This window comes from Lemur catta, chromosome 1, assembly GCF_020740605.2.
Source record: "Lemur catta isolate mLemCat1 chromosome 1, mLemCat1.pri, whole genome shotgun sequence".
Lineage (NCBI taxonomy): Eukaryota > Metazoa > Chordata > Mammalia > Primates > Lemuridae > Lemur > Lemur catta.
The window spans coordinates 208,228,976-208,252,556 of record NC_059128.1 but is presented as its reverse complement, the minus strand read 5'-3'; the positions used below and the strand labels follow the sequence as shown (position 1 = coordinate 208,252,556).

Sequence of the window (23,581 nt, the reverse complement as noted above, 5' to 3'; positions counted from 1 at the left end):
AGAGGAAAGGGAAGTGGTAGAGCCAGGACAAGAAATTTTGTTGCTGGGGGTCAGTGCACAAAGCTTGCTCCTATGTGTTTGGGGAAGAGGGCTGCTCTCCACGCAAAGCATTCTCTGCCCTGGACATTGGTACCTTTGTCCCAGTCATCTTTTAAGCCCATAAAATTTAAACTAGGTCAAAGTCCCAAGTTTGTGACTCTAAAAAGAGTCCTTAATGGAGATGCTATCAATGATTATTTGTCATGTTTTGTGACACCCAATCATGGCAACTGAAAACCCTTTCTGTGTTTGGGGACTTCTTCACACTAAGTCTGGCCACCCCAGCTAGAAGTCAGTAGCTTACTTTCCTAGCTTGCTTTCAACCCAGGGAGAATCCGATCTGTAAGCAAATGGGAAGAATCAGGAGCCACACAGAATCATCTATTTTGCTGATATTGTTATATCCATTGTATAAATATACCACATTTTTTATCACCAATTGATAAGTATTTGAATAGTTTTCAGATTTTGTCTATTATGCATAATGCTGCTATGAACATTCTTGTACATGTCTTTCATTGCTCTTAAATAAATATCTAGTAGTGGAATTGCTGGGTCATGTAGTAAGTTTGAGTTTTTAAGAAACTGCCAAACTTTTCCAAATCAGTTTCTACTTTACATATCCATCTGCAAAGCACAAGAGTTCTAGTTTTCTACACGCTCACCAAAACTTAGAAAAGTCTATCTTTTTAGTTTATAGCTACTCTGGTAGGTGTGTAGTGGTATGTCATTGTGGTTTTAGTTTACACCTCTCTAATAACTTATGATGAGCATTTTTTATGTGCTCATTAGACATTAATAGATCTTCCTTTGTGAAATGTCTATTCAAACCTTTTGTCATTTTAATTTTTTTGTTTTATTATTCAGTTGTAATAGTTTTCTTTAATATATTCTGGGTATAAGTCCTTTATCAGGTACATGATTTCATTTTCTTAATGGTGTCTTTTGAAGCGCAAAATTTTTAATTTTGATAAAGTCCAATTTATCAATGTTTTTTCTTCTATGTATTGTACTTTTAGGGCCATGTCTAAGAACTCTTGGACTAACTCAAATTCGTGAATATTTTCTTATATGTTTTCTCCTAAAGTTATCTCATTTTAGCTCTTACATTTTGGTCTATGGTCCATTTTTTTGGTTAATTTTTTTGGTATGGTACAAGGTAAAGATCTAAATTCATTCTTTCAAACAAGGTTATCCAGTTGTTCCAGCACCATTTGTTGGATAGACTATTCTTCCCCTTATTGAATTGCCTTGACACCTTTGTTGAAAATCAATTGACGATAAATATCAGGGTTTAGGCTGGGCGCGGGGGCACCTACACCTGTAATCCTAGCACTTTGGGAGGCCGAGGCAGGAGGATCGCTCAAGGTCAGGAGTTTGAGACCAGCCTAAGCAAGAGTGAGACCCTGTCTCTACTAAAAAAAAAATATATATATATACATATATATATATATATATATATATATATATAAAGAAATGATCTGAACAGCTAAAAATACATAGAAAAACATTAGCCGGGCGTGGTGGCACATGTCAGTAGTCCCAGCTACTCGGGAGGCTGAGGCAGAAGGATTGCTTGAGCCCAGGATTTAGAGGTTGCTCTGAGCTAGGCTGATGCCCCGGCACTCTAGCCTGGGCAACAGAGTGAGACTCTGTCTCAAAAAAATAATAATAAAATAAAAATCAGGGTTTATTTCTGGATTCTCAATTCTGTCCAATTAATCTATGTCTGCCCTTACGCTAGGACTACAGTGCCTTGATGACTATAGCTTTATAGTAAGGTTTGAAATAAATAGGAAAGTTAAGTCCTCCAACTCTGTTATCCTTTTTCAAAATTGTTTTGCTATTCTAAGTCCTTTGAATTTCCATATAAATTTTAAGACCAAACTTCTCTTCTTACTTCCAGTCAGGGGAGTTGAGGCTCAAAGAAGACAGGTATGATTTGCCCAGTTACATGGTGATAGGCAAACCAGAAGACAGTTGTCTTAGTCCATGACTCTTCCATGTAACCCACAGGCTTGTTTCAGAAGTTTCAAAACTGACGCCACTCCTCAGCTTTTAAGTTATATAAAAATAACAAAAATGTAGAAAGAAAATACCAAGGGATCTTCAGATAATGTAGAGATAACATTAAAGGAGGAAAAATTCCAACTACAATGACTTCATAACTGCTAAATACTATTCATTACTTCTTCTGAAAAATCATCCCTCTAAAGGATTGGAATCAACTCTTAGACCCTTCGCAGGCACAAAATCAACCAACCCAACAAAACACCTGGCTCGATGGTGGTGGACTAAGAACCTGGGCTCTGTGCCACAGACTTCACCCGAGGTATGTGGCCCTGTCACATTGCACAGACTGGGTAAGGTATTCTCTTACACATTTCACAGCTATGCTGTTACCCTGTAGGGCTGTAGCCTGTCGGTCAAGAATGAAAATAATCCCATCCTCTCTCTTAACCCCTACTGCTGGCTGTTCTTTCCAGCCAGACCTGATCTGCCAGTTGTGCTGTCACCAACACCTCCCCAGAGCTCACCCAGCAGGCCTGACCGTGGACCTTCAGGCTTCCTTCCTCTCTACTCAGTCCCTATCCCTGGCATCTCCCTTCCATGTCAGGCTGTCAACAAAATTATTTTGTTTCAACGTGGTGATCTGTGGTGGCAGCATTTTCCTTTCTTTTACCTTGTGTCAATCCAGAGCTGCTATGTAATATTTTATCTCTAAAGAACTTTGCCCAGTCATCTCCTTGCCCAGATACCCTGAAGGAGTCTTTCTGATCTCTGACAACAGATTAACCTGTTTGGGCTTCACCTTAACTTAATTTAATTTGATTTATTTATTCATCTTCGTGGGGTCAGGGGCTTCACCTTTAGGTTCCTTCATTGAGTTCCTCTGTCTGTACATATATTCTCAAAATGATCATTTCACAATATTAGCATTTGTTATTTTATTGTTTTGTTCTCTTTCACAGGGCTATAGGCTAACCTAACCCTGATATTAACCTTTTTAATCTTATAATATCTATGCAGAAAGCTTCCTTTTCCTCAAACTCTTCTCTCCTCACCCATCCTAAATAATTTCTTTGAAAAGGGTGATATATCATGAAGGAAATGGAGAAAATGGCATTTACTTATTTACTGATAGTCCTGAAAAAAATAGCTCAAAACTCTAAAGTGCTAGTGAAATGTGTTTCAGTATTTCAGATGTCTTATTTTGATTGAAAAATCCTTGTGCAGAAATCACATTTAACAGGATGACATGTTCAGGGTCAGGCAAATTATTGGTGCTTGGAAGACATTTATAAATTTGCACAGGTGATTTTCCTAGTTTGCCATACACACTGAAAACATTTATCCCAGAGATATTTAAGAATAATTCTTATTGCCCCTTTACCAAATGTTTTTCTCCAATTGAAGTATGTTAACTTCCCAAATGCTAAATATTTCTGTGTTTACTATTTGTTATATATAAACCTTTCAGGTTTACCTTGGTTTTCATTTATTGCCTAAAGGTAAGAAAACTTATTACTCCCAATTATTGAGCATCTACTCAGGGCCAGCCACTGCCTAGGCCCATGCTGGTTGATATAGTAGATGCTACCATACATGGCAGCTGAGCACTTGAAATGTGGCAAGTCCAAATTAAGATGTACTTTAGGTAAAAAAATACACATCAAATTTCAAAGACTTACTATGAAAAAAATGTAAAATGTCAATAACATTTTATATTGAGTACATGTTGAAATGCTCATATTTTGATTTTTTTAATTTTTAAGTTTTGGGTTTTTTTGTTTGTTTGTTTTGTTTTTTGAGACTCTGTCGTCCAGGCTAGAGTGCTGTGGGATCAGCCTAGCTCACAGCAGCCTCAAACTCCTGGGCTCAAGTGATTCTCCCGCCTCAGCCTCCCAAGTAGCTGGGACTACAGAAGCACACCACCACGCCCGGCTTATTTGTTTTTCTATTTTCAGTTGCCTAGCTAATTTTTTTCTATGTTTAGTAGAGACAGGGACTCGCTCTTGCTCAAGCTGGTCTGGAACTCCTGACCTCAAGAGATCCTTCCGCGTTGGCCTCCCAGAGTGCTAGGATTACAGGCGTGAGCCACCATGCCCAGCCCATGTTTTGAATCCATTAAATAAAATGTTAAACACAAAACAGGTGAAGCCGTTTCTTCTTACCTTTTTTACAATTACCAGTATATTAATAAAGAATATAATAAAGGATGCAGATTAAAAGTCACATGGAGGCCGGGCGCGGTGGCTCACGCCTGCAATCCTAGCACTCTGGGAGGCCAAGGCGGGTGGATCGCTCGAGGTCAGGAGTTCGAGACAAGCCTGAGCAAGAGTGAGACCCCCCGTCTCTACTAAAAATAGAAAGAAATTATCTGGCCAACTAAAAATATACATAGAAAAAATTAGCCAGGCATGGTGGCACATGCCTGTAGTCCCAGCTACCCGGGAGGCTGAGGCAGTAGGATAGCTTAAGCCCAGGAGTTTGAGGTTGCTGTGAGCTAGGCTGATGCCATGACACTCACTCTAGCTGGGCAACAGAGCAAGACTCTATCTCAAAAATAAATAAATAAATAAATAAATAAAATAAAAAAGTCAGATGGAGATATGCATATGGCAAGGTATGTGAGAAGGGGCCCCTGGCTTCCATGCCCCCTCTGGGTGCGCCACCTTGCAGGCACCTCCAAGTATTTTGCAATCAGGGTGCTCCTACTGTTTATAATGCCACTACAAAGAAATTTAAAATTTCATATTTGCCCTGAATTTGTGTGTTGCATTACATTTTTCAGACAGTGTTGGCCTAGGCACTTCATATATTTAGAATAAATGAATGAGTGAATGAATGCACCTGGTTATACATTCCTTATCTTTGAAGGCAGCTCACAATATTCTACCAGGAAGGAATCAAATAAACTTAGGGTTTGATGGAAATTTATTACAGTTCAACTCAGTCTTCTCATTTTGTAATTGAGAATGCTGAATTCCAGATAAATTTTCATGCCTTATGTACTATCCACTGAATAAAGACAGGAATCAGGGGGCAATTAAATATTAGCATCCCTTTGCCATAATCAGAAGAAATGCCTTGGTGAGAATTACCAAAAGTATCCAGGGACAAACACCAGCATTCTAGAGGATCATCTACTCTGTGACCTGTGGAACTCTCTCAGCCATTATGGTCTGAATGAATTCATTCTTTGCAACTGACCAGAACTGTCCAGGACAAACAGCCCAGGCTGAGCTGTAGTCTCATCTAGGAGTGACCAGGCGGTCTGGGTGGGGAGGTCCAGGATGGATACTCTGGGACAGCGGGACATTGTGACATCATCAGTGATGGTCTTGGATAATTTCCCATTGCTAGACCTCCAGTCCCAGCTGTCAGTGCAAGTCCAGTCCTCTACCATGAGTGTGGAGCAGCTAAAATCAACGGATCCACATGTACCTTGAGGTGACAGACTGGCTCTGGTGAATATTCCCATATTCATGTTTAGAAGGTGACCCACTGGAATATTGCTTCTGTTGGCTCTTTTGTACAAAGGTGATAATGGTACCCAATTTCCGCTTCGAAGTCTCCAAGGTGTACTCCTTTGTTCTGATTAAGGATTCGTCTTCAAGTGGTTCCTAATATGGAAGAAAAAGTCCCAGGCAATCATTCCTTGGGCTTTGCTGGTAACACTGAGTGGGGAGGGGAGAGCCAAAAAAAGGCTTTTGCTTGTAACCCCATGCTGGTGAGTTTGGCATGAACTGGAACCATGGCTCTCGTATTAGACTTCCTGCGGTTATACTAGGACCCGTCCCTGACCCTGAGGCCTAATCCTGTCCGCTTTACCCTTTAAAAATTTGTAATAATGGCCGGGCGAGGTGGCTCACGCCTGTAATCCTAGCACTCCGGGAGGCCGAGGCGGGTGGATTGCTCAAGGTCAGGAGTTCGAGACCAGCCTGAGCGAGACGGGTGGATCGCTCAAGGTCAGGAGTTCGAGACCAGCCTGAGCGAGAGCGAGACCCCGTCTCTACTAAAAATAGAAAGAAATTATCTGGCCAACTAAAAATATATATAGAAAAAATTAGCCAGGCATGGTGGCACATGCCTGTAGTCCCAGCTACTCGGGAGGCTGAGGCAGTAGGCTCGCTTGAGCCCAGGAGTTTGAGGTTGCTGTGAGCTAGGCTGATGCCACGGCACTCACTCTAGCCGGGCAACAGAGCGAGACTCTGTCTCAAAAAAAAAAAAAAATTGTTATAACTTTGAATTGATAAGATTTAAATGCCACGCTTTATTCAAACCAAAATAGGTTGCATCAGTCAATCTCATTTACCTTTACATATTTATAAATAGGCAAGCTTGAATCCAATAAGCACTTTTATGTAAATGTTGGGCAAAATTGAGTCCACCCCAGTTAAGTGTGGGAGGGTGGTGGCTGTGTGTCCCAGACTAGTGCCTTTGAACTGTGTCTGTGTATACATAGTTACCCTGCAGGCTTAATTTTAGCTAGATGAACTACCAGAAATGTTAGCAATCTGTCTTTTCAGATTACTTCTGCTCTTTCTGCTAAAGACAGATTCTAAATATATGAAATTCTTAGTTTTACATGTTTCCTTAAACAGAACTGCAACTATTTTATCAGTGAATATTATTTATCTTAAAATGAATTTTTATGCTTTTGTGGCAACAATTATTTTCAAATAGTTGGATGTTTTACCTTGAAATATTACATATCTATAAACACTCTATATTAATTTTTCTATGCAGCTATAGGTGTACAGTGAATGTGTGTGTGGAGAGAGACAAAATAGTCGATTTCAGCTAGATCATATTTCTTATTATTGTATTAAATTTTTACTATATAAAATTCTTAGAACTTCTATACTTGAAAAAACTCAAAACCTTAACTTAAATATTTGAAACCTCATGACAAAAAAGTAATATGAACATGTTAATGAATATTATTTTGTTAATCATATATTGTAATTTATGCTTTATCTTTGGGACTCTTTTCTATTTCAAAAATAATCAGAACAATTTAAACAAATGTGTTTCTGTCACTCAATAATGACAATTGAGTAATAAGTTTCTATGTCACATCCAGTACTGTAGCTAGGGAGTGCAGTAATGGGTACAGCTGCTACTACATTTACCATCTGACCATATGGTATAACATACATCTGCCAAAGAAGACAAGCATTCCATTACAGTAACACACGACATAGGCACAGTGTTAAGACAGATCAACAGACAGTTTCTTTCTTTTAATTTATTGATACACCTATTACTGTGTAGCACATATATATGTCACATATGTCTAGCACTCACTTTGACATGGAAAACTCAAAGATGTGTGCAACCCATTCTGTGTCCTGGAGGCAGTACACAGCTTGGCAGAGGAGGTGGTCATGTAGGGAAATGATTATCGTATGATGTCACAAGTGTAACAGAAGTATGTACAAGCTGTCAGAGAAATGTAGGGAGAGGAACATGCCTAACTGTTGGAATCCAGGATGAGGTCAAGAAACAATCATAGAGAAGATAGTCTTTGAGTTGAGTACTGAGGTCTTGTTAGGAAATATAGTGTGTGGTGGTCAAGGGAATAGACTCCGTAGCCAGACTGAGTTCAAATCCCAGATCTACTACTCGCTAGCTGTGGAATCTTAGGCATGTTATTTCTCTGTGCTTCAGTTTTGTCCTCTGTAGAATGGGTATAATTAGTGGTCTCCGGCCCCTGTGTCACTAGGGACCAGTTTTATGGAAGACAATTTTTTCACCAGGGGGTGGGGGGTGAGGGGAGGCAGAGCTCAGGCGGTGATGTGCTGCGTGGTTCCTAACAGGCAATGGATAGGAACTGGGCTGTGGCCTGCGGGTTGGGGACCACAGGGTATAATAACTGGGCATAGCTCTTAGGGCATAGCTGAGGTGAGGATTATGTGAGTTAGGATGTGTCCTGGGCTTAGAACAGTGCATAATACACAGAATCCCTTCAGTATTAGCTAGTATTCCAGTGATAGCAGAATGAGAGAAAACAAGGAAACACGAAGGAGTATGGCAGGGTTGGTTTGCATTTGTGTGGAGGGTAGTGGGAAATGGCAAGGGAAGTGTATAGATTAGGGGAGGGAACTTTACATGCCATGTCAAAGAGACTCATGCTTATGCAGCTGCTGGAGAATTTTAAGGAACAAATTCAGATTTGCATTATAAAAAGAAAACCATCCAGCAATGAGGAAAGACTAGGGGCTAGAAGATTAGTTAAGAGGTTACTGAGAGAGAGAGATGATAAAGTCTTGGCTAAGGGACAGAAGGTAGGGTACAGAAGTGAAAGATATTTAGGAAGTAAAATTGTTGAGTTGGTGACTGATTAGATTAAGGGGATGAAGTAGAAAGAGTCGTGGATGATTCTCAGGTTTATAGTTTGGATGATTTGGTGAAAAGACAGGAGGAAAAGCAGGTTTGGAAATAAGGTTATGGATTTGTTGAGCTTGATGGGCCTGTGGAATGACCAGAACTAGTCAGCTCCCCCAGATATAGGTGGTAATTGACATTGTGAAAATATGGGTGAGAGCATAACACAGGTTGCATGCAGGAAGAGATTCAGGGATGGTTCTGGAAAGCCCTACATTTAAGAGCCAAAGAGAGTAAGGCCAGCAAAGGAGAGTGGCCAGAGAGGAAGGAGGAGATGTAGAAGAAAGTGAAGTGCTGAAAAGTGATGGACAGGAAATTCAAGGAGGAAGTGTTCAAATGCAGAAGAGAGATCAATTAGAATGAGAACTAAGAATTGTCCCTTGGAGTTGACAATTAGGAAAAAGAGCTTAAGAGAACCCAACAGCTATTACTTCAATGAAGTAAAGCAGAGTAGGGCAAGAGATCAGTGAATACTCTTCATTAAGAACCTAGGTGTTAGTTCATATTTTAGGTCACATACTAGGTGAATTCTGGAGAATATCCATGGATGAGGTCCAGTTTCAGTATTGCTTCATGAGGCAGATCTGGCCTGTCTTTGCAAGACTGTTTTCCCAAAGCCTGACAGCAGCTTGGCACATTAATATGCAACCACCCAATGTTAGTGGAAAGAATGGATGTTTGCGGTGGCCAGAGATCTGCCTTGGTGTACAGCCCTGGGAGCTCCCCATACATGGCTGGCTCCAGAAGTGTTAAGAAGACCTCGGGAGTTATCAAAGAAGTTCTGCTGTTTTGATAAGAACTTAAAAGTTGTTAAGTTACTGGGCTGATCTTGTAGTTTATGCCTGCATTTGGGGGAGGACAGTATTGGTGTTGATGGTGACAAAAGGTCTACTCAGGTTGGTCTTGCTCTGAACCCCATATAAGCTCTTGGCCTAGTCTTAGATGTGATTTTCTGAGTAGCTTTGCTTTATACCTGTTTTTCTTATTTCTTTCCTTCCTGTACGAATGTGTCATATCTCTCCAATTGGATAATACATTTCTTAGGGATGGGAACTGCTCCAAATGAGTCCTTTGTACTTCTTGCAGCACATATTTGTCCCCTTGATCCCCAACTCTGAATCTTGGTACTCCTCAAGCTTATCACTTAGAACTCAGGGTAGGTCAAGCTTGGACTGTCCTCCCTGCATGACATCAACCGTCAGCGAAAACGCTGTAACAGTAACGCAAGTAACATGTTCCGCAGTTACTTCCCAAAACTTATCCTGGGAAGGTTGAACTGAGGTGACATTTAGAGCAAACAATTACTGCAACTTCAACTTGCGGGGCATGGGCCTTGAATCCTGGAGTCCTACCCCGCCCCGACGCTCACTCTAGGGCTATCCCACTGTCTCCCTGCTGGCACTTAGGTCTGGGAAGAGCCTGTGCCATACCAAAGGGCGTTAAGGCTATGACAGGGTGAGACCAAGGTCTCCTCTGGCCTGTCCACGTGGGGAACTGATGTAGTCCAGATCCCGGAACTGGGAGGAAAAAGCAAAAAACACGAGGGTGGAGGTGTTTTCGCTTTTTTTCCTTTTTTTTTTTTTTTTAATTTCTCGGTACTGATGGGGAAGGGTGGTTTGGGATGGATGGACCTAGTGCCTCCAACATCCCTTTCAGTCGCCCCGAGCCGCTCAACTTTTTGGCCAGCTCCGTACCCTCTTCCAACCCGTGTAGACACGGCCGGGCCCGTCCGAGAGCGGAAGGAGCGCGGAGGAAGCGGAGGTGGGGGTCCCCCCAGGGGCCCCAACCCGCCGCGCCAGAGGCCGCCAGATGCGCCGGGAGCACGTCGGCGCGCGGCGCCCGCCCCTCCCCCGCCCCCCGCCCGGGGACCCCCGCGCCCGGGGAAGCCCCGCGCGGACGCCCTCCGCCCGCCTCCGGCCCTCCGCCTCCCGAGGCCCGGGGCTGCCTCCTCGGGCCGCGCCGGGCCGCCCCGCACTGCGCATGAGCGGGAGCCCGGCAAGCCCGTGAGAGGAGCCGCCGCCGCCGCCGCCGTCCATTCGCTGCGGAGCCGGAGGAGGAGGGGAGAGGCCTGGAGGACACCAACATGGTGAGGCACTGCGGCCGCCCGCCCGCCCCGGCCGCCTTCCGCCCCGCGGCGACCCCGCCGCCCCGAGCCCTGGCCCGCGGCCCCGGCCCGCTCCCCGGCGGGACTCTCCTCCCCGCCGCTCCCTTCCTCCTTGGCCCCTTCCCGCCTGGGCGCCGCCGCTACGCGAGAGCCGAGGAGGCGGAGCGGAGCCGGGCCTAGTCCGGAGTCCCAGGGAGTTCGGGGCGCGGGGAGCGGCCCCAGCGCCCCCGGCCCGGGCCCGGCGCGGGGGGCGGAGGCGTTGGGGCGGGGGGAGGGGATGGGGTAACGGCCCTGCCCCTGCCCCTGGGCCGGCTCCATTGTGTCTGGCCGGGGCCGGGGGTCCGGGGTTCCGGGTGAGGAGCCTCCCCCCGCCCTCGAGTCGGGGCTTCCCTCTGCGCCCGGCCGGGGAGAAGGAAAGACTTTGCCGGCGCGCCTCTCCCTCCTCCGCTCGCGGCTGCGACACCCCTCAAGTCTCCCAGGCAGTTTTGCTTGGAGCAGGGTATCAGCCCTTTTCCTTTCTCCATCACCTCCGATGCGTGCCATGCTTTTGGAAAAGGAGAGTTTTACTGGCCAGTTGGTGGAGGTTATATTTACCTCTCTACTGAAAACATGGGAGACTGCTGAGCTTGGGGGAGGGGGGGTACGGAAGTGCAACCTGTTCTCTTTTCATGAAATTAGGGAACACAGACTTGCTACCTTTTAAGCACCTATTTTATTTGCTCGGGATGGGAGGAGTAATTACTTTATTATAGTAGTTAAGGACCATTTGTGATTTTTAAAAAAACAGTTTGTCAAGTTACTCCCCTCTTTTTTGTTTGGAAAAAAAAGTCCTCCAAGCTTGAAGACCCTTGTAGTAAAGTTGTTTATTTTGGTAATTAAGTACCTGACTCTATTGGAAGCTCTTTGTTTTCCAGAAGCGAGGTTTGGCATTATACAGTCTGAGCATGAGTTGAATTCCATGCAGGTTACTGTATGAATAGTAGAAATGATATTGTTGTGCTTTTGCTTATGGGGAACATAAAGGCCTCTTTGAGGAGGGTGTATGTGTGTGTGTGTGTGTGTGCTTGTGTCAATGGAATGCCTCAGCATCTTTGTTTTCATTAATAGTTGATTTTTGCTGAATGATACTTGTCTAGCCCCAGCCTCCAACTGAGCAGTATTTTGGTGTCATGTATGGATATGTGGTTTAGTATGCCACATATTCAAGATTTATGTTCTGTGGTAAGTTCCATAGAAAGTTACAATTTTGAATTTGTAAGAAAACTTTCCTGTAAATACAGGTTAATGTTTGGATTGATACTACAGTGTTCAAAGATCCACCAGGGAATCTAAACAGTTTCTAATTTCTTAAGTATTTAGACTGTCGTAGATATTACTTCTAAAGTTTCCATACTCTTGGCATTTAGGTGAGTATAGTAAGCTTGAAGTAATGAAATGTAATTCCCTGGTAAACACTCAGCGAGACCCCTGAAATGTGTGCCGTTCAGGATAGTCTCCAGATCAGCAGCATCCCCTAGAATCCAGGGTCCTGAGAAGGCTCATCACCTGTTCAGGAATTTAGGATTCAAGCAGTTCATGGGGAAGTTCAGCTTGTGTGGGGGGCTTGTAAGCTTCTATCCTTTTAGTTAATATTAAATTAGCTAGTTTTGGAACTTAGCCATAACTCATGTAATTGTACCAGTGGTTACAAGATATCATTAATTTAAAACATTTTCTGTGGCTGAACTCAGTTCATGTCATAGGAATCGTCTTGGTATGCTCCTGTTAGTTTAGAAACTGTTGGCCCTAATCGAAGTTAGGCTGTAAGAATTTTATAGTTATTTTATTATAATCTTATAGTTATTTCTTGATACAATTTTTGGGCTAATGTTAGTTTTTTGGTGTGTGTGGTGCAGCCCATTTCTAGTGCACATAAATTGTCAATTCTAGGGCAAACTTAAAGGATAGGATATCTGAAATGTTTTGTGTAAGAAAAAGAATTGTTCCATTGACTTACCACACACAAAGACCAAAAATGACTCCAAAACTAGACAATATTGTGTTACCTTTGAAAGTCTTTTTAAAAAGTGTTCAAAAGTTCTGGGCCATTTTCTTAATTGTAAAAATGACAGGATTGAATGTGATGATGTGTAAGTTTCATCTGGCTTAGAAATTTTATGATTCTAATGACTTTTATTAAATGTGTCAGAAGTGTGCAGATTGTCCTCTACTAGGTTTTTATAGACTGATAGTATCATAGAATTTTTAAACCTGAAATGACCTTAGAGATCATCTCATTTACTCCTCACTCCTTTTACAGAAGAAGAAATTGAGGATCAAAGAGGTTTTGAGGTTCAAGTTTGTAAGATTGATTGTTGCAGAACTGAAACTATTTTCTGCTGGTCTACCATTTCCCTCAGTATTTGTGGTGCATGTAAATCTTTTAACTCATGAAATCTAGAGAAATAGTTGAAAATTATATTTGAAATTAAATTATGTTACTCAAACAGAGGAAACCCCAAGTGTTATTAATGAATATGTTAAGTAACAAAATTAAAATTAATGGATACTTAATGATGTTAATGCCTATATTTTTAATGGCTTTAAAAAATGTGTAGACTTTGAAATTTAAGATTATATTTTCCACAAATACCAGAACTTGTAAATCCAAATGGATGTAGGCCTGTTCAAGGTTGTCTCTTCAGAACTTGTTGCACTTTCTTTTGCATATCCTCAAGTAAACTGAAGGGGCCCTTTAATTCATTTCAACAGTTATTAAATGTCTGCTATATGTTAGACACTGTTTTGGCACTGAGGAGATATGTGTATCACTGAACAGACAAAAATCTCTGCTCTAGTGAGGGTTACATTTTAGTAGGGAGAGACAAATAATAAACATAGTACATAATTTTCTTCTTACTATGTTAGAAGGTGTTAAGTGCTATGGCAAAAACAGAGGGCAGAGGATTTTGAGTGCTGGGGTCTGGGGGGAGTGCAGGGGTGTGGTGGAAGTGGGGTTGCAAAATGGTGTCTGCATCACTGATGAGGTGCATTTTGAACAGACTAGGAGATGAAGGAATAAGCCCTGCAGAAATATGGTGAGAGAAATATTGTGGAATAGTGAGACCAGTGTGGCTGGAGCAGTGTGCGTGTGTGCAGAGAGGGTTGTTGGAGCAGATGAGGTCTAAGTGGTAAGGAGTGGACCTGGGCATGGGTGAGTGGGCATTGTAAGGATATTGGATATTTACTCCAAGATAAGTGGAAAACCACTGAAGGATTCTGAGTAGTATGATGTACCTTGTTTCTTCTGTCCCATAGTGTCATATTATTATACAATATTAATACCATATTACAGAGAGTTATTTTTAAAAGAATTTTTTTATGACAAGACCCTCATTATAAAAACCCTCATTCTTTATTGTGCAGCTACTGTGTATAGAGTTTTGAATTCTATTTAAGATGACTGGCTAATGTTTCATAAAAACTAGTCGACCATCGAGTTTACCTAGCCACACTAGGGTAAATAAAAACACAGCAAAACTTCTTTCATAGATTGTTGAGTATGTTCATATGTAGTTTATAGTGGTTCATATGTAGTTTAATGACTATGAAGAAAACTGGGCCTTTGGGGAAAAAGAAATTGACATTTATTGAGAACGTACTGTGTGGTAGTCAGTCAATTTACAACTATCATTTAATCTCTACTTGTGAAATAGATATTATAACTATCTCCTTTTAACATATCTGGGAATGGAGGGTTAGCAGTTCTAAATGATTTGACACTAGTATGTGGCAGAGCGGGGATTAGAAGCCTGGTCTGTGGTTCCACATTTTATTCCCTATCTCCCCTTTTTCTTCTTTTTTAAACCCAGCAAGCACCCTTTCAGTGTAGGTGTGGAATCTTTGATTAGTTTCACTCTAGTTTCCTCCTTATCATGTTGAATAGTGAGTGACATAGTTGTTTCCATATCAAATCAAATGATTTGAAGTAAACATTAAGTAATTGAAAAATTAAAACTCTTTTGGTGCATATAATAAAAAAGTTAGAAGTAAAATAAACTCAATGTGTTGATTTTTTTTTAAGTTTTAAAAGAACAGAGTTTATTTAAGTGGCTGTTTTGATTATGATCTTATAGGTTGGGTGAAGCATAAGGAAAATCTGGAATATAGCCTCTTTTAAATTTCAGTATGTACTGTTCAGATTGTGGTAGTATTTGCCATGACATTTGATGAAGAGAAATTTCCAAATAGGGTTTAATTGCTCTGTGGACAGAAACAAGCTCTTGACTATCTACTTTACCTAGCCACTTTAGTTAGGTGTATGCCCCCCACATAAGAAAAAGCAAAAATGGAAGGAAAAAAAGTTGTTAAAATAGTCTTGAATCACTTTGTTGAATTTGTTTTATATAATTAGTACTAAATCACTGAAAGTGATTAGGCTGCTTGTCTGCATTGTAAAATTTTAAAAGATTTACTTTTTTTTTTTTTTTTTTTTTGAGACAGAGTCTCTCTCTGTTGCCTGGGGTAGAGTGAGTGCCATGGCGTCAGCCTAGCTCACAGCAACCTCAAACTCCTGGGCTTCAGCGATCCTCCTGCCTCAGCCTCCCAAGTAGCTGGGACTACAGACATGCGCCACCATGCCCGGCTAATTTTTTCTATATATATATTTTAGTTGGCCAGATAATTTCTTTCTATTTTTTTTTAGTAGAGACGGGGTCTCGCTCTTGCTCAGGCTGGTCTCGAACTCCTGACCTTGAGCGATCCACCCGCCTCGGCCTCCCAGAGTGCTAGGATTACAGGCGTGAGCCATCGCGCCCGGCCAAGATTTACTTTTAAATAGTTTTTTTCTAAAGAATTTTATTGAATTATACTTTTGAATCCTTCAGTACTAAACACAAAGCTAAGTTGCTGAAGTACGTGGTCCATTCCTTTGTTATAGTAGGGTATTTTCAGTTTAATAAACATTTGGAGTGCTTATTATTCATAGGATTCTTATTTTTCCTGATTTAGGATTTGGGTAAGTACTGCTATTAGAATTAAAAGATTTTATTTTTCAAGGATCATTTATTTTCTTTATGAAACTAATATTGTGTGGCTGTTGAATACTAGCCATTATTGTAAGTTAACTGTGGAACTTCAAAAATTCAATTCTTTTAATTCACTAATTCTTTGATGTGTGTGTTTGGCCTCAGTAATCTTTTGTTTGTTGAGGGTACTTCAGAAAAAATGTTTATGGAGAGAGGAAAGCAAATTTAAATTAGGTACCTTGATTTCTTGTTAGAAGTTCAAGCAGTAAGTTTAGGAGAATCAATTGAAATATGATGGCTCACATAAGTATTTTAAAGAAGTTATTTCTATCCTATTATGATAGGTAATCAGGAATTAGCAAAAATAACTTTAATAGTCAAAACAATCTCTAAACCAAAATCAAGACACATATTAAATTTTACAGTGGTAGTCATATTTTGAATAATATTTCTGAGGGGTGGCAAGGAGAAAATTCATTAAATTTTCATTAATGGAGTACTTTTTAAAAACTTGTGAGGAAAATTATACAAAAATCTACAAAATCAGTTTGAATCTTACAGGTATACTTTCTGAAATTTTTTTTTAGGTAGATTGCCATTGTATATATCATTGTGCACAATAATTACTCAGTATGTATATTATTCAGCCTTTGGTTTAGTAATATGGTAGTCCTCTGTTTTCTGTGGTTTCACTTTCCTCAGTTTCAGTTACTTGCAATTAACTGCAGTCTGAAAATATTACATGGAAAATTCCAGATATAAACAATCCATAAGTTTAAAATTGTGCACCCGTCTTCCTTTTGTCCATCTTATGCACTTATCTACCTGTGTGTCACTTAGTAGCCATCTCAGTTATGAGATTGAAGAAACATTGTATCTGCAGTTTCAGGCATCCACTGGGGATCTTGGAACGTATTCCCACCCCGGGCATATAAGGGGGGACTACTGTAGTATAGCCTCTTAAAGAAGAGTTAATTTTAAGTGTTATTCAAAATGTGGCAAATTTAACAATGAATGGTAAGTGTTATCTGCCACTGCCAGAGCAACAGAGTGAGACCCCATTTCTTAAAAAAAAAAAAAGTACTTGGAGGGGTTTGTTTATTTGTTTTGCTTAATAGTTGAAATTGCACACACTTATATTTTCTGGCCATAACCTGTACATGTGTTTGTATTTTCTCTGGGTTTCAAACCTTCTCATTGGAAAAGGAAACCCTGACTTCCAGTGTCTGGTGATCTTTCTGCTTCTGTATGTTTAAAGCTATAGATTGTAGCCATCTGTTTTTAAAATAGACTGTGACGGGACTATAAACACATTTTTCTTCCTGTTGTATTACTTGTCTTAAAAATAACCTATCTCCTTCTCTTTCACTACCCCCCCCAAAAAAAAAACCCTAAAAAGAAGTTTCATCCCTAAATTATCCTTTTAATTAGATTGTGAGGGAATGCTTAATGGGGAATTTCCAGCTAGAATGCATTTGTTTACATTTGAAAGGGGAAAGGTGAATTAACTACCTAACTAAACTTTTCCATAAAAATAGGTGAAAAAAATACTGCTCATAGTTCCTCTCCTCCCACAACACACACATATTCAGTGGTTGCCCTTTTGTCCTTTTTGTTTTCCTTTTCACTTGAGGACAACGTAAAATAAATGGAAAGACTGGTGCCTAAAGCCAGGGACCAGGGTTTCGTTCCTGGCTCTGCTACTTTTTGGATAAGTAGATAAATCATGCTGGAAGCTTGGGTTCCAGATTGGTAAAATGGAATCAGTGATACCACCTTGCAGGATTGTTAATAATTAAATACCTTGTGCAGTGCCTGGCACACAGTAGGAGCACAAATAAGTCTTTTCTGATTATGGATATTATTCTTTCTTACTTTACCTTTGAAAAAATTTTTTTATTTGCTGAATTTCCGGGGAAACTACCTTTTAAATAAATTTATGCTTTTCTCTGCAGTATTTCTCCTTCCTTCATGTACTTCCAAGGAGTCCTTATCATGTGCTAGTTACAGTTCTAAGAATTTAAGCTGAATTGATTCATGTAACCTTAACACTCTTTACAGATAAAGAAATTGAAGCTCAGAGAGATTAAATAATTTTCTCAAAGTCACACAACAATTGAGAGGCACGGGTGGGATTAAAATCCTGCCAGTCTGGTTTGAAACTCTGCACTCTTAATCAATCACGTTGTGTTTCATCTCTGTGCAGGTAAAAGGAAGAGTTAGAAGAGCTATTCCTACCTAGATTCCTATTCTGACTTTCCTGCAGTAGAACTTTGCCCCTAGGTGAAAGTCTTTTCCAGGAGTAGGTAGTCATTAGTTGAATTGATTTTTCTTGCACTTTTGATTTTGGATCTGTAATCTATGGGAAGACCTTTTGTAGATGAGTGATTTTAGATATTAGTAACATTTGGCTACATCTGCTGAATACTGTATATCATATATGGAAAGTATGAGTTTGCAGACTAAAACTAGGGTTTTTTTTTTTTGTTTGTTTTTTTAACAGACCATGTCTTGCTCTGTTGCTCAGGCTAGAGTACAGTGGCATGATCATACGATCATAGCTTGCTGCAGCCTAGAACTCCTGGGCTCAAGTGATCCTCCTGCCTCAGCTTCCTGAGTAGCTGTGACTACAGGTGTGCTGCACCACACCCAGCTAAATTTGCTTTGTTTTGCTTTTCAAAGAAATGGGGTCTTGCCGTGTTGTCCAGGCTGGTCTCAAAGTCTTGCCTCAAGCGATCCTCTTGCTTCAGCCTTCAGAGTGCTAGGATTACAGGAATGAGCCACGGTGCTCAGCTTCTAAATTTCATATGAAATTAAACTGTTAATATGGCAATCAACATACAGAGCTTTTAGTGAGAATTATGACTGATCCTTAAAGTGTTTTGATTTTTATTTATTTGTTTGTTTATTTTTTTATACAGGATCTCTCTTGCCCAGGCTGGGGTGCAGTGGCATGATCATAGCTCACTGCAGCCTTGATCTCCTGGGCTTCAGTGATGCTCCTGCCTCAGCCTCTTGAGTGGCTGGGATTGCAGGATCGACCTGCTGCTCCTGGCTTCCTGTTTTGATTTTTAAAACATTGACTTTTGTGAGCTAGATTCATCAAATCCTGAGATAACTAAAATTGAATTAGAAAATTCTTTTAAAACTATAAAGGCCTAAGTTTAGTCTGTTTCTTTCTGGAGTTCAGACTGAAGTTGAAACTTAAGGGTGAGAAAGTAAAAATTCAGGATAATAAAAATAATAAAATGGATCTTAAATTTTTGCTTTTAAAGGTATCACTCATTAAAATTATTTGTTTTGAAATTGTTAGGACTTAGTTGGCTAGAAAGTCATTTTCCATGTTCATTGTTTTCCCTTAGGGAAACACTTATAATGGGAAGACTTTCTTAACTTTATTATCATTATTAATTTTTACTATAGAGCCTTTCTGAGCCCCCATTATTTTATTCACAGTAGACTATGTAGGTTCAGTGTTAACTTGACTACATGATGCTTGCCTACATCCAAAATGTTTGAATTTTTTTTTTCAGATAAGCTGTTCTTTTAAATGTGATTCTTAAATTTCTTGAATGGAAAAAATGCAAACGTGCTAGATTTAAGTATAAAACAGTATGTGTTGATAACCTGGACATTTTCTGTTTTGGAAAGATGAGCAAATAAATGGAGCAAATAAATTACTGTCCAGATGATGATAGTGTTTTTAACTTTTAATCTTTGATATAATTAGCTTTCTATTACAAGAGACAATATTTTTCCCTCCATCATCCTTTTTCCCCTAGAATTAAAAATAATCATATATATCTTGTTTTATACGTTTTACGTACTTACCACTATTGAATTTCTTGAAAACTTGATAATATGTAGTTTTAACGTCTGTCTTGAGTACTAAAGATTCTATTGGTTAATCTTATGTAATGACCACTTGAGTTCATTCCTTTTAAATAAGTATTAAAGTAAATGGCATGTATTACATTTGAGTGCTGAATCATTGTAGGTGTCACATATTTTTTCTCTTGGGAAGATCCCCACTGGGTTTGTAGTAGAAATAGAGAAAAAAATCCATCTGCTTTTTCTTCCACCTCAGTTTTCTATCCACCCTCTCATTCCCTATAAAATAATTCTTCTCTGGTTAGTCATCCTTTTTCTCTTCCTTAAGTTGATAAAAATTTAAATCTTTCATGCTATACTCTCAAAATCAGAGCACTTTGCCTGGTGCACCCATGTGGCCTGGGAAAGGGAGTGGTAGAAAAGGTTATAGCTCTCCTAAGTTGGGCAGGTATATATAATCATCTACTCCAGCTTTACTCTGGGACAGCCTTTGAGGCTACAGAATTTGAATATGTCCTCCCTAGGAGGGAAGCAAGTATTAAAATTTATTCTAGGCACAGACCGCTGACAGAAATGGTAAGAGTGCATTATAAGTACAAGAATTGGAGGGTACTTACCAGACTTTGCAGGAATGGGATTGCCAGTATCCACTTGGCTTAGCAGGAATCCATACTATAAGTTCTTTGCCTGATATCACTCATTAGCCTTTGTGGTGTTGGAAATGGGTAGCTACAGTCCTTTTTCTTCAGATAATTTGGTAGTGCCCCATCTGCTAGGAATTTATACTTAAACCAGTTAAAGTAGTTTACATTTACATATACATTATTTATTACATGTACATATTTTTCAAATAAGATATGACATGGAATTAAATAATTCATTTGTATACTCTTGTTATTAGTTGTGTGGGTAAGACAGTTTTTATCTTTGTTCTTCCAGTTTTCTATTATCTTGCTTTCTGACAGGAAGTCATTAATAGAACGAACAGCTCTTTTTGGCTTGCAGAAGTAACTTTTTCCTGTGTTTTTTCCTTCCTCTCTTTAACAAAAGCAATTAAACTGCAGGGAACAGAGCACTGGATTTAATACTGTAGGATAAAATCCCAAATAAACCTGATTGTTTCGCCATCTCCAACTTTGAAGAAAATGGGGTTAAAGTCATGCCAAAAAGTTATATCAGATTTAATTTTTTTTTTTTTTTTTTTTTTTGAGGCAGATTCTCACTCTGTTGCTTGGGCTAGAGTGCCATGGCATCAGCCTAGCACACAGCAACCTCAAACTCCTGGGCTCAAGCAATTCTTCTGCCTCAGCCTCCTGAGTAGCTGGGACTACAGGCATGCGCCACCATGCCTGGCTAATTTTTTCTGTATATTTTTAGTTGTCCGGCTAATTTCTTTCAATTTTCAGTAGAGACGGGGTCTCGCTCTTGCTCAGGCTGGTCTTGAACTCCTGACCTCAAGCCATCCTCCCACCTCGGCCTTCCAGAATGCTAGGATTACAGGCATGAGCCACTGCGCCTGGCCATATCGGGTTTAATTTTAAAAGTATTAGGTTGGTGCAAAAGTAATTGCAGTTTTGGACCATGAATTTTAAATCATTGTAACTAGGCTCACACACATCTTTATTAATTAAATTAAGAACCATTACAATCAACACATTTTTGCCAACAAGGAGTAAGTTTGTTTAATCCTGTAGTGTAAAAATCTGTGCTTTAGGGTTCGATGAACTCTTGAAAAGCATTTTCTGCATCCTGTTGGTTGTTGAATCGTTTTCCCTGCAAAAAGTTGTCAAGATGCTTGAAGAAGTGGTAGTTGGTTGGCAAGAGATCAGGTGAACATGGTGGATGAGGCAAAACTTCATAACCCAATTTGTTCAACTTTTGAAGGGTTAGTTGTGTGACATGCCCTCGGACATTGTCATGGAGAAGAATTGGGCCCTTTCTGTTGACCAATGCCGGCTGCAGGCATTGCAGTTTTCGGTTCATCTCATTGATTTGCTGAGCATACTTCTCAGATGTAATGGTTTTGCCAGGATTCAGAAAGCTGTAGTGGACCAGACTGGCAGCAGACCATCAAACAGTGACTGTGATCTTTTTTTGGTGCAAGTTTGGCTTTGGGAAGTGCTTTGGAGCTGCTTCTCGGTCCAACCACTGAGCGGGTTGTCGTATAAAATCGAATTTTAGTCGCACATCACAATCCCAAATGGTTCGTTGTTGTTGCGTACAGTAAGAGAAGATGACACTTCAAAACAATGATTTCTTTTGATTTTCAGTCAGCTCATGAGACCCTCACTGAGCTTTTTCACCTTTCCGATTTGCTTCAAATGGCAAACGACCATGGAATGGTTGACATTGAGTTGTTTGGCAACTGCTCGTGTAGTTTTAAGAGGATCAGTTTTGATGATTGCTCTCAACTGGTCGTTGTCAACTTGTGGTGGCTGTCAACCTGTGTCAACATCTTCAAGGCTCTCCTTTGGAAAACTTCTTGAATCACCGCTGCACTGTACCTTTGCTAGCAGTTCCTGGGCCAAATGTGTTGTTGATGTCGTGAGTTGTCTCTGCTGCTTTATGACCCATTTTGAACTCGAATAAGAAAATCGCTGGAATTTGCTTTTTGTCTAACATCATTTGCATGTCTAAAATAAATATAAGATAAACAGCAAGTAATAAGTCATTAGCCAAAAAACATAAAGTGAGAAATGTGCATTAAAATGATGTATAACATAACCACATTTATTTAAGAATGTATTCCAATATCAAACAGAAATGTCAACAATGCTAAAACCGCAATTACTTTTGCACCAACCTAAATTTCCAGGATGTGGCCTGTGGTTGGTATACTTCCAGGTTAATCACCAACACTTTCTACAGTATTGTGCAGTAGTCACGGATGATCACATTGACCGTCTGGTGCTTCCCTGTTCTTTAAAGGAGGATTAAAACATATGTTAGTGTACTGTGTTGTTGAGGGGAGAAAAGTATAGTATGTTTTAAAATAATTTTCAGTAAAAAAGTTGAAATCAAAATGGTTTCCTTGTTAACTTTCAGTTAGACAGAAAATTAAATTAGAATAGTAATCTTTCTTGGCATTTGATTTTATTGTGATTTTTGTTGTCATTGAATAATACAGAGGACATAATTTTCAAAAAGGAAGACTCCTAGACATTTGAGAAATGTGTTGTATAGTGGGATATATATGACTTAACTGGTGTTCAGACACGGTAGAGTTAGTGAAGTAGCAGAAGGTTAGTGAATTTATAGTTTCTCAATTTTAATGGAGAGCAGAGATTGAGATTTTAATCTGTAAATCTGTAATCCTTAACAGTAACATATGTAACATATTTGCAGAGAGTGAAGAGCATGGCTGACAGATCAGACTCCAGAGCATAAATGTTTTTCATGTTGCAAAAGATAGGGTTGGTTTTCATGTTTGACTCTATGTTCTTATTTTTACTTTGTGATAGTTGGAAACATTGGTTGTGTTTTTCTTGAAAATCTCAAAAGCTTTATAAATATGTCCAAATAGTGTGGTTAAGAAAAGATTACTGAGACTCAGATTTGTGAGGCCTCTTTGTTCTTATCTCATTTCTACTAATAACCTGAGTGATCTTTGAACAAATGGCTTAACCTTCTGGTCTGTTCTCTCATCTGTCCAATCAGGGAGTTGAGTTTTATGATCTATCACTTTGGGCCAGAACACAGATTCTGGGGTTCTCAGAGTGTTACTTAAACCACAGAATACTGTATCTATTAATGTATGCCTTACTCAAGTACTTTTCTTCCCTTCCTTTATGGTAGTAGCTCAAGAAGAACCCAGGTATTTTGCTGAGAGATGGTATTGGGTTTGACAGGGAAAGGAGTAACTGTGGGGAGACTGAATTTGCACAGGAGACCAGCTTGGGTAGGAGAGGAGGGAGAGTATGATCCTTCATACTGGGAGAAAGTGGAGGGCAAAACTGCCCTGCCTTATTTTGCTTTGGGTTCAGGTCAGATGAGCAATGAATCCTTGGCAACATGGGGCAAGGGAGAAGAAGGTATTTCAGTACAAAGGCTGTTCGTTTTGGGCTGAGGAAAAGAGGTGATTTCAGGAGAATCCTATTAAAAATTACCTCAGTAGGAAGGATGCTTCTTTCAATTTGAGTGAAAATAGGAGGAAATTCTATTGATAATTATCTTGGTTCCTGAACACTACCAGGAGAAATGTAGAGCA

General features: G+C 40.0%; 1 protein-coding gene across 2 annotated transcripts in view; it reads left to right on the top strand.

The window, feature by feature from the left end:
* Window positions 1-10,313: 10,313 nt before the first annotated feature.
* The window catches only part of DCUN1D1 (defective in cullin neddylation 1 domain containing 1), a 32,483-nt gene continuing 19,215 nt past the window's right edge, over window positions 10,314-23,581 (top strand). The window contains exon 1 of one of the 2 annotated variants that reach the window (XM_045539759.1): window positions 10,314-10,519. In XM_045539759.1, the coding sequence (XP_045395715.1) occupies window positions 10,517-10,519 (3 nt within the window). In that variant the 5' untranslated portion in view covers window positions 10,314-10,516. Of the gene's footprint in view, window positions 10,520-10,869; window positions 11,037-23,581 lie in introns of those variants that run through there. The other variant, XM_045539760.1, reaches the window with a different exon arrangement.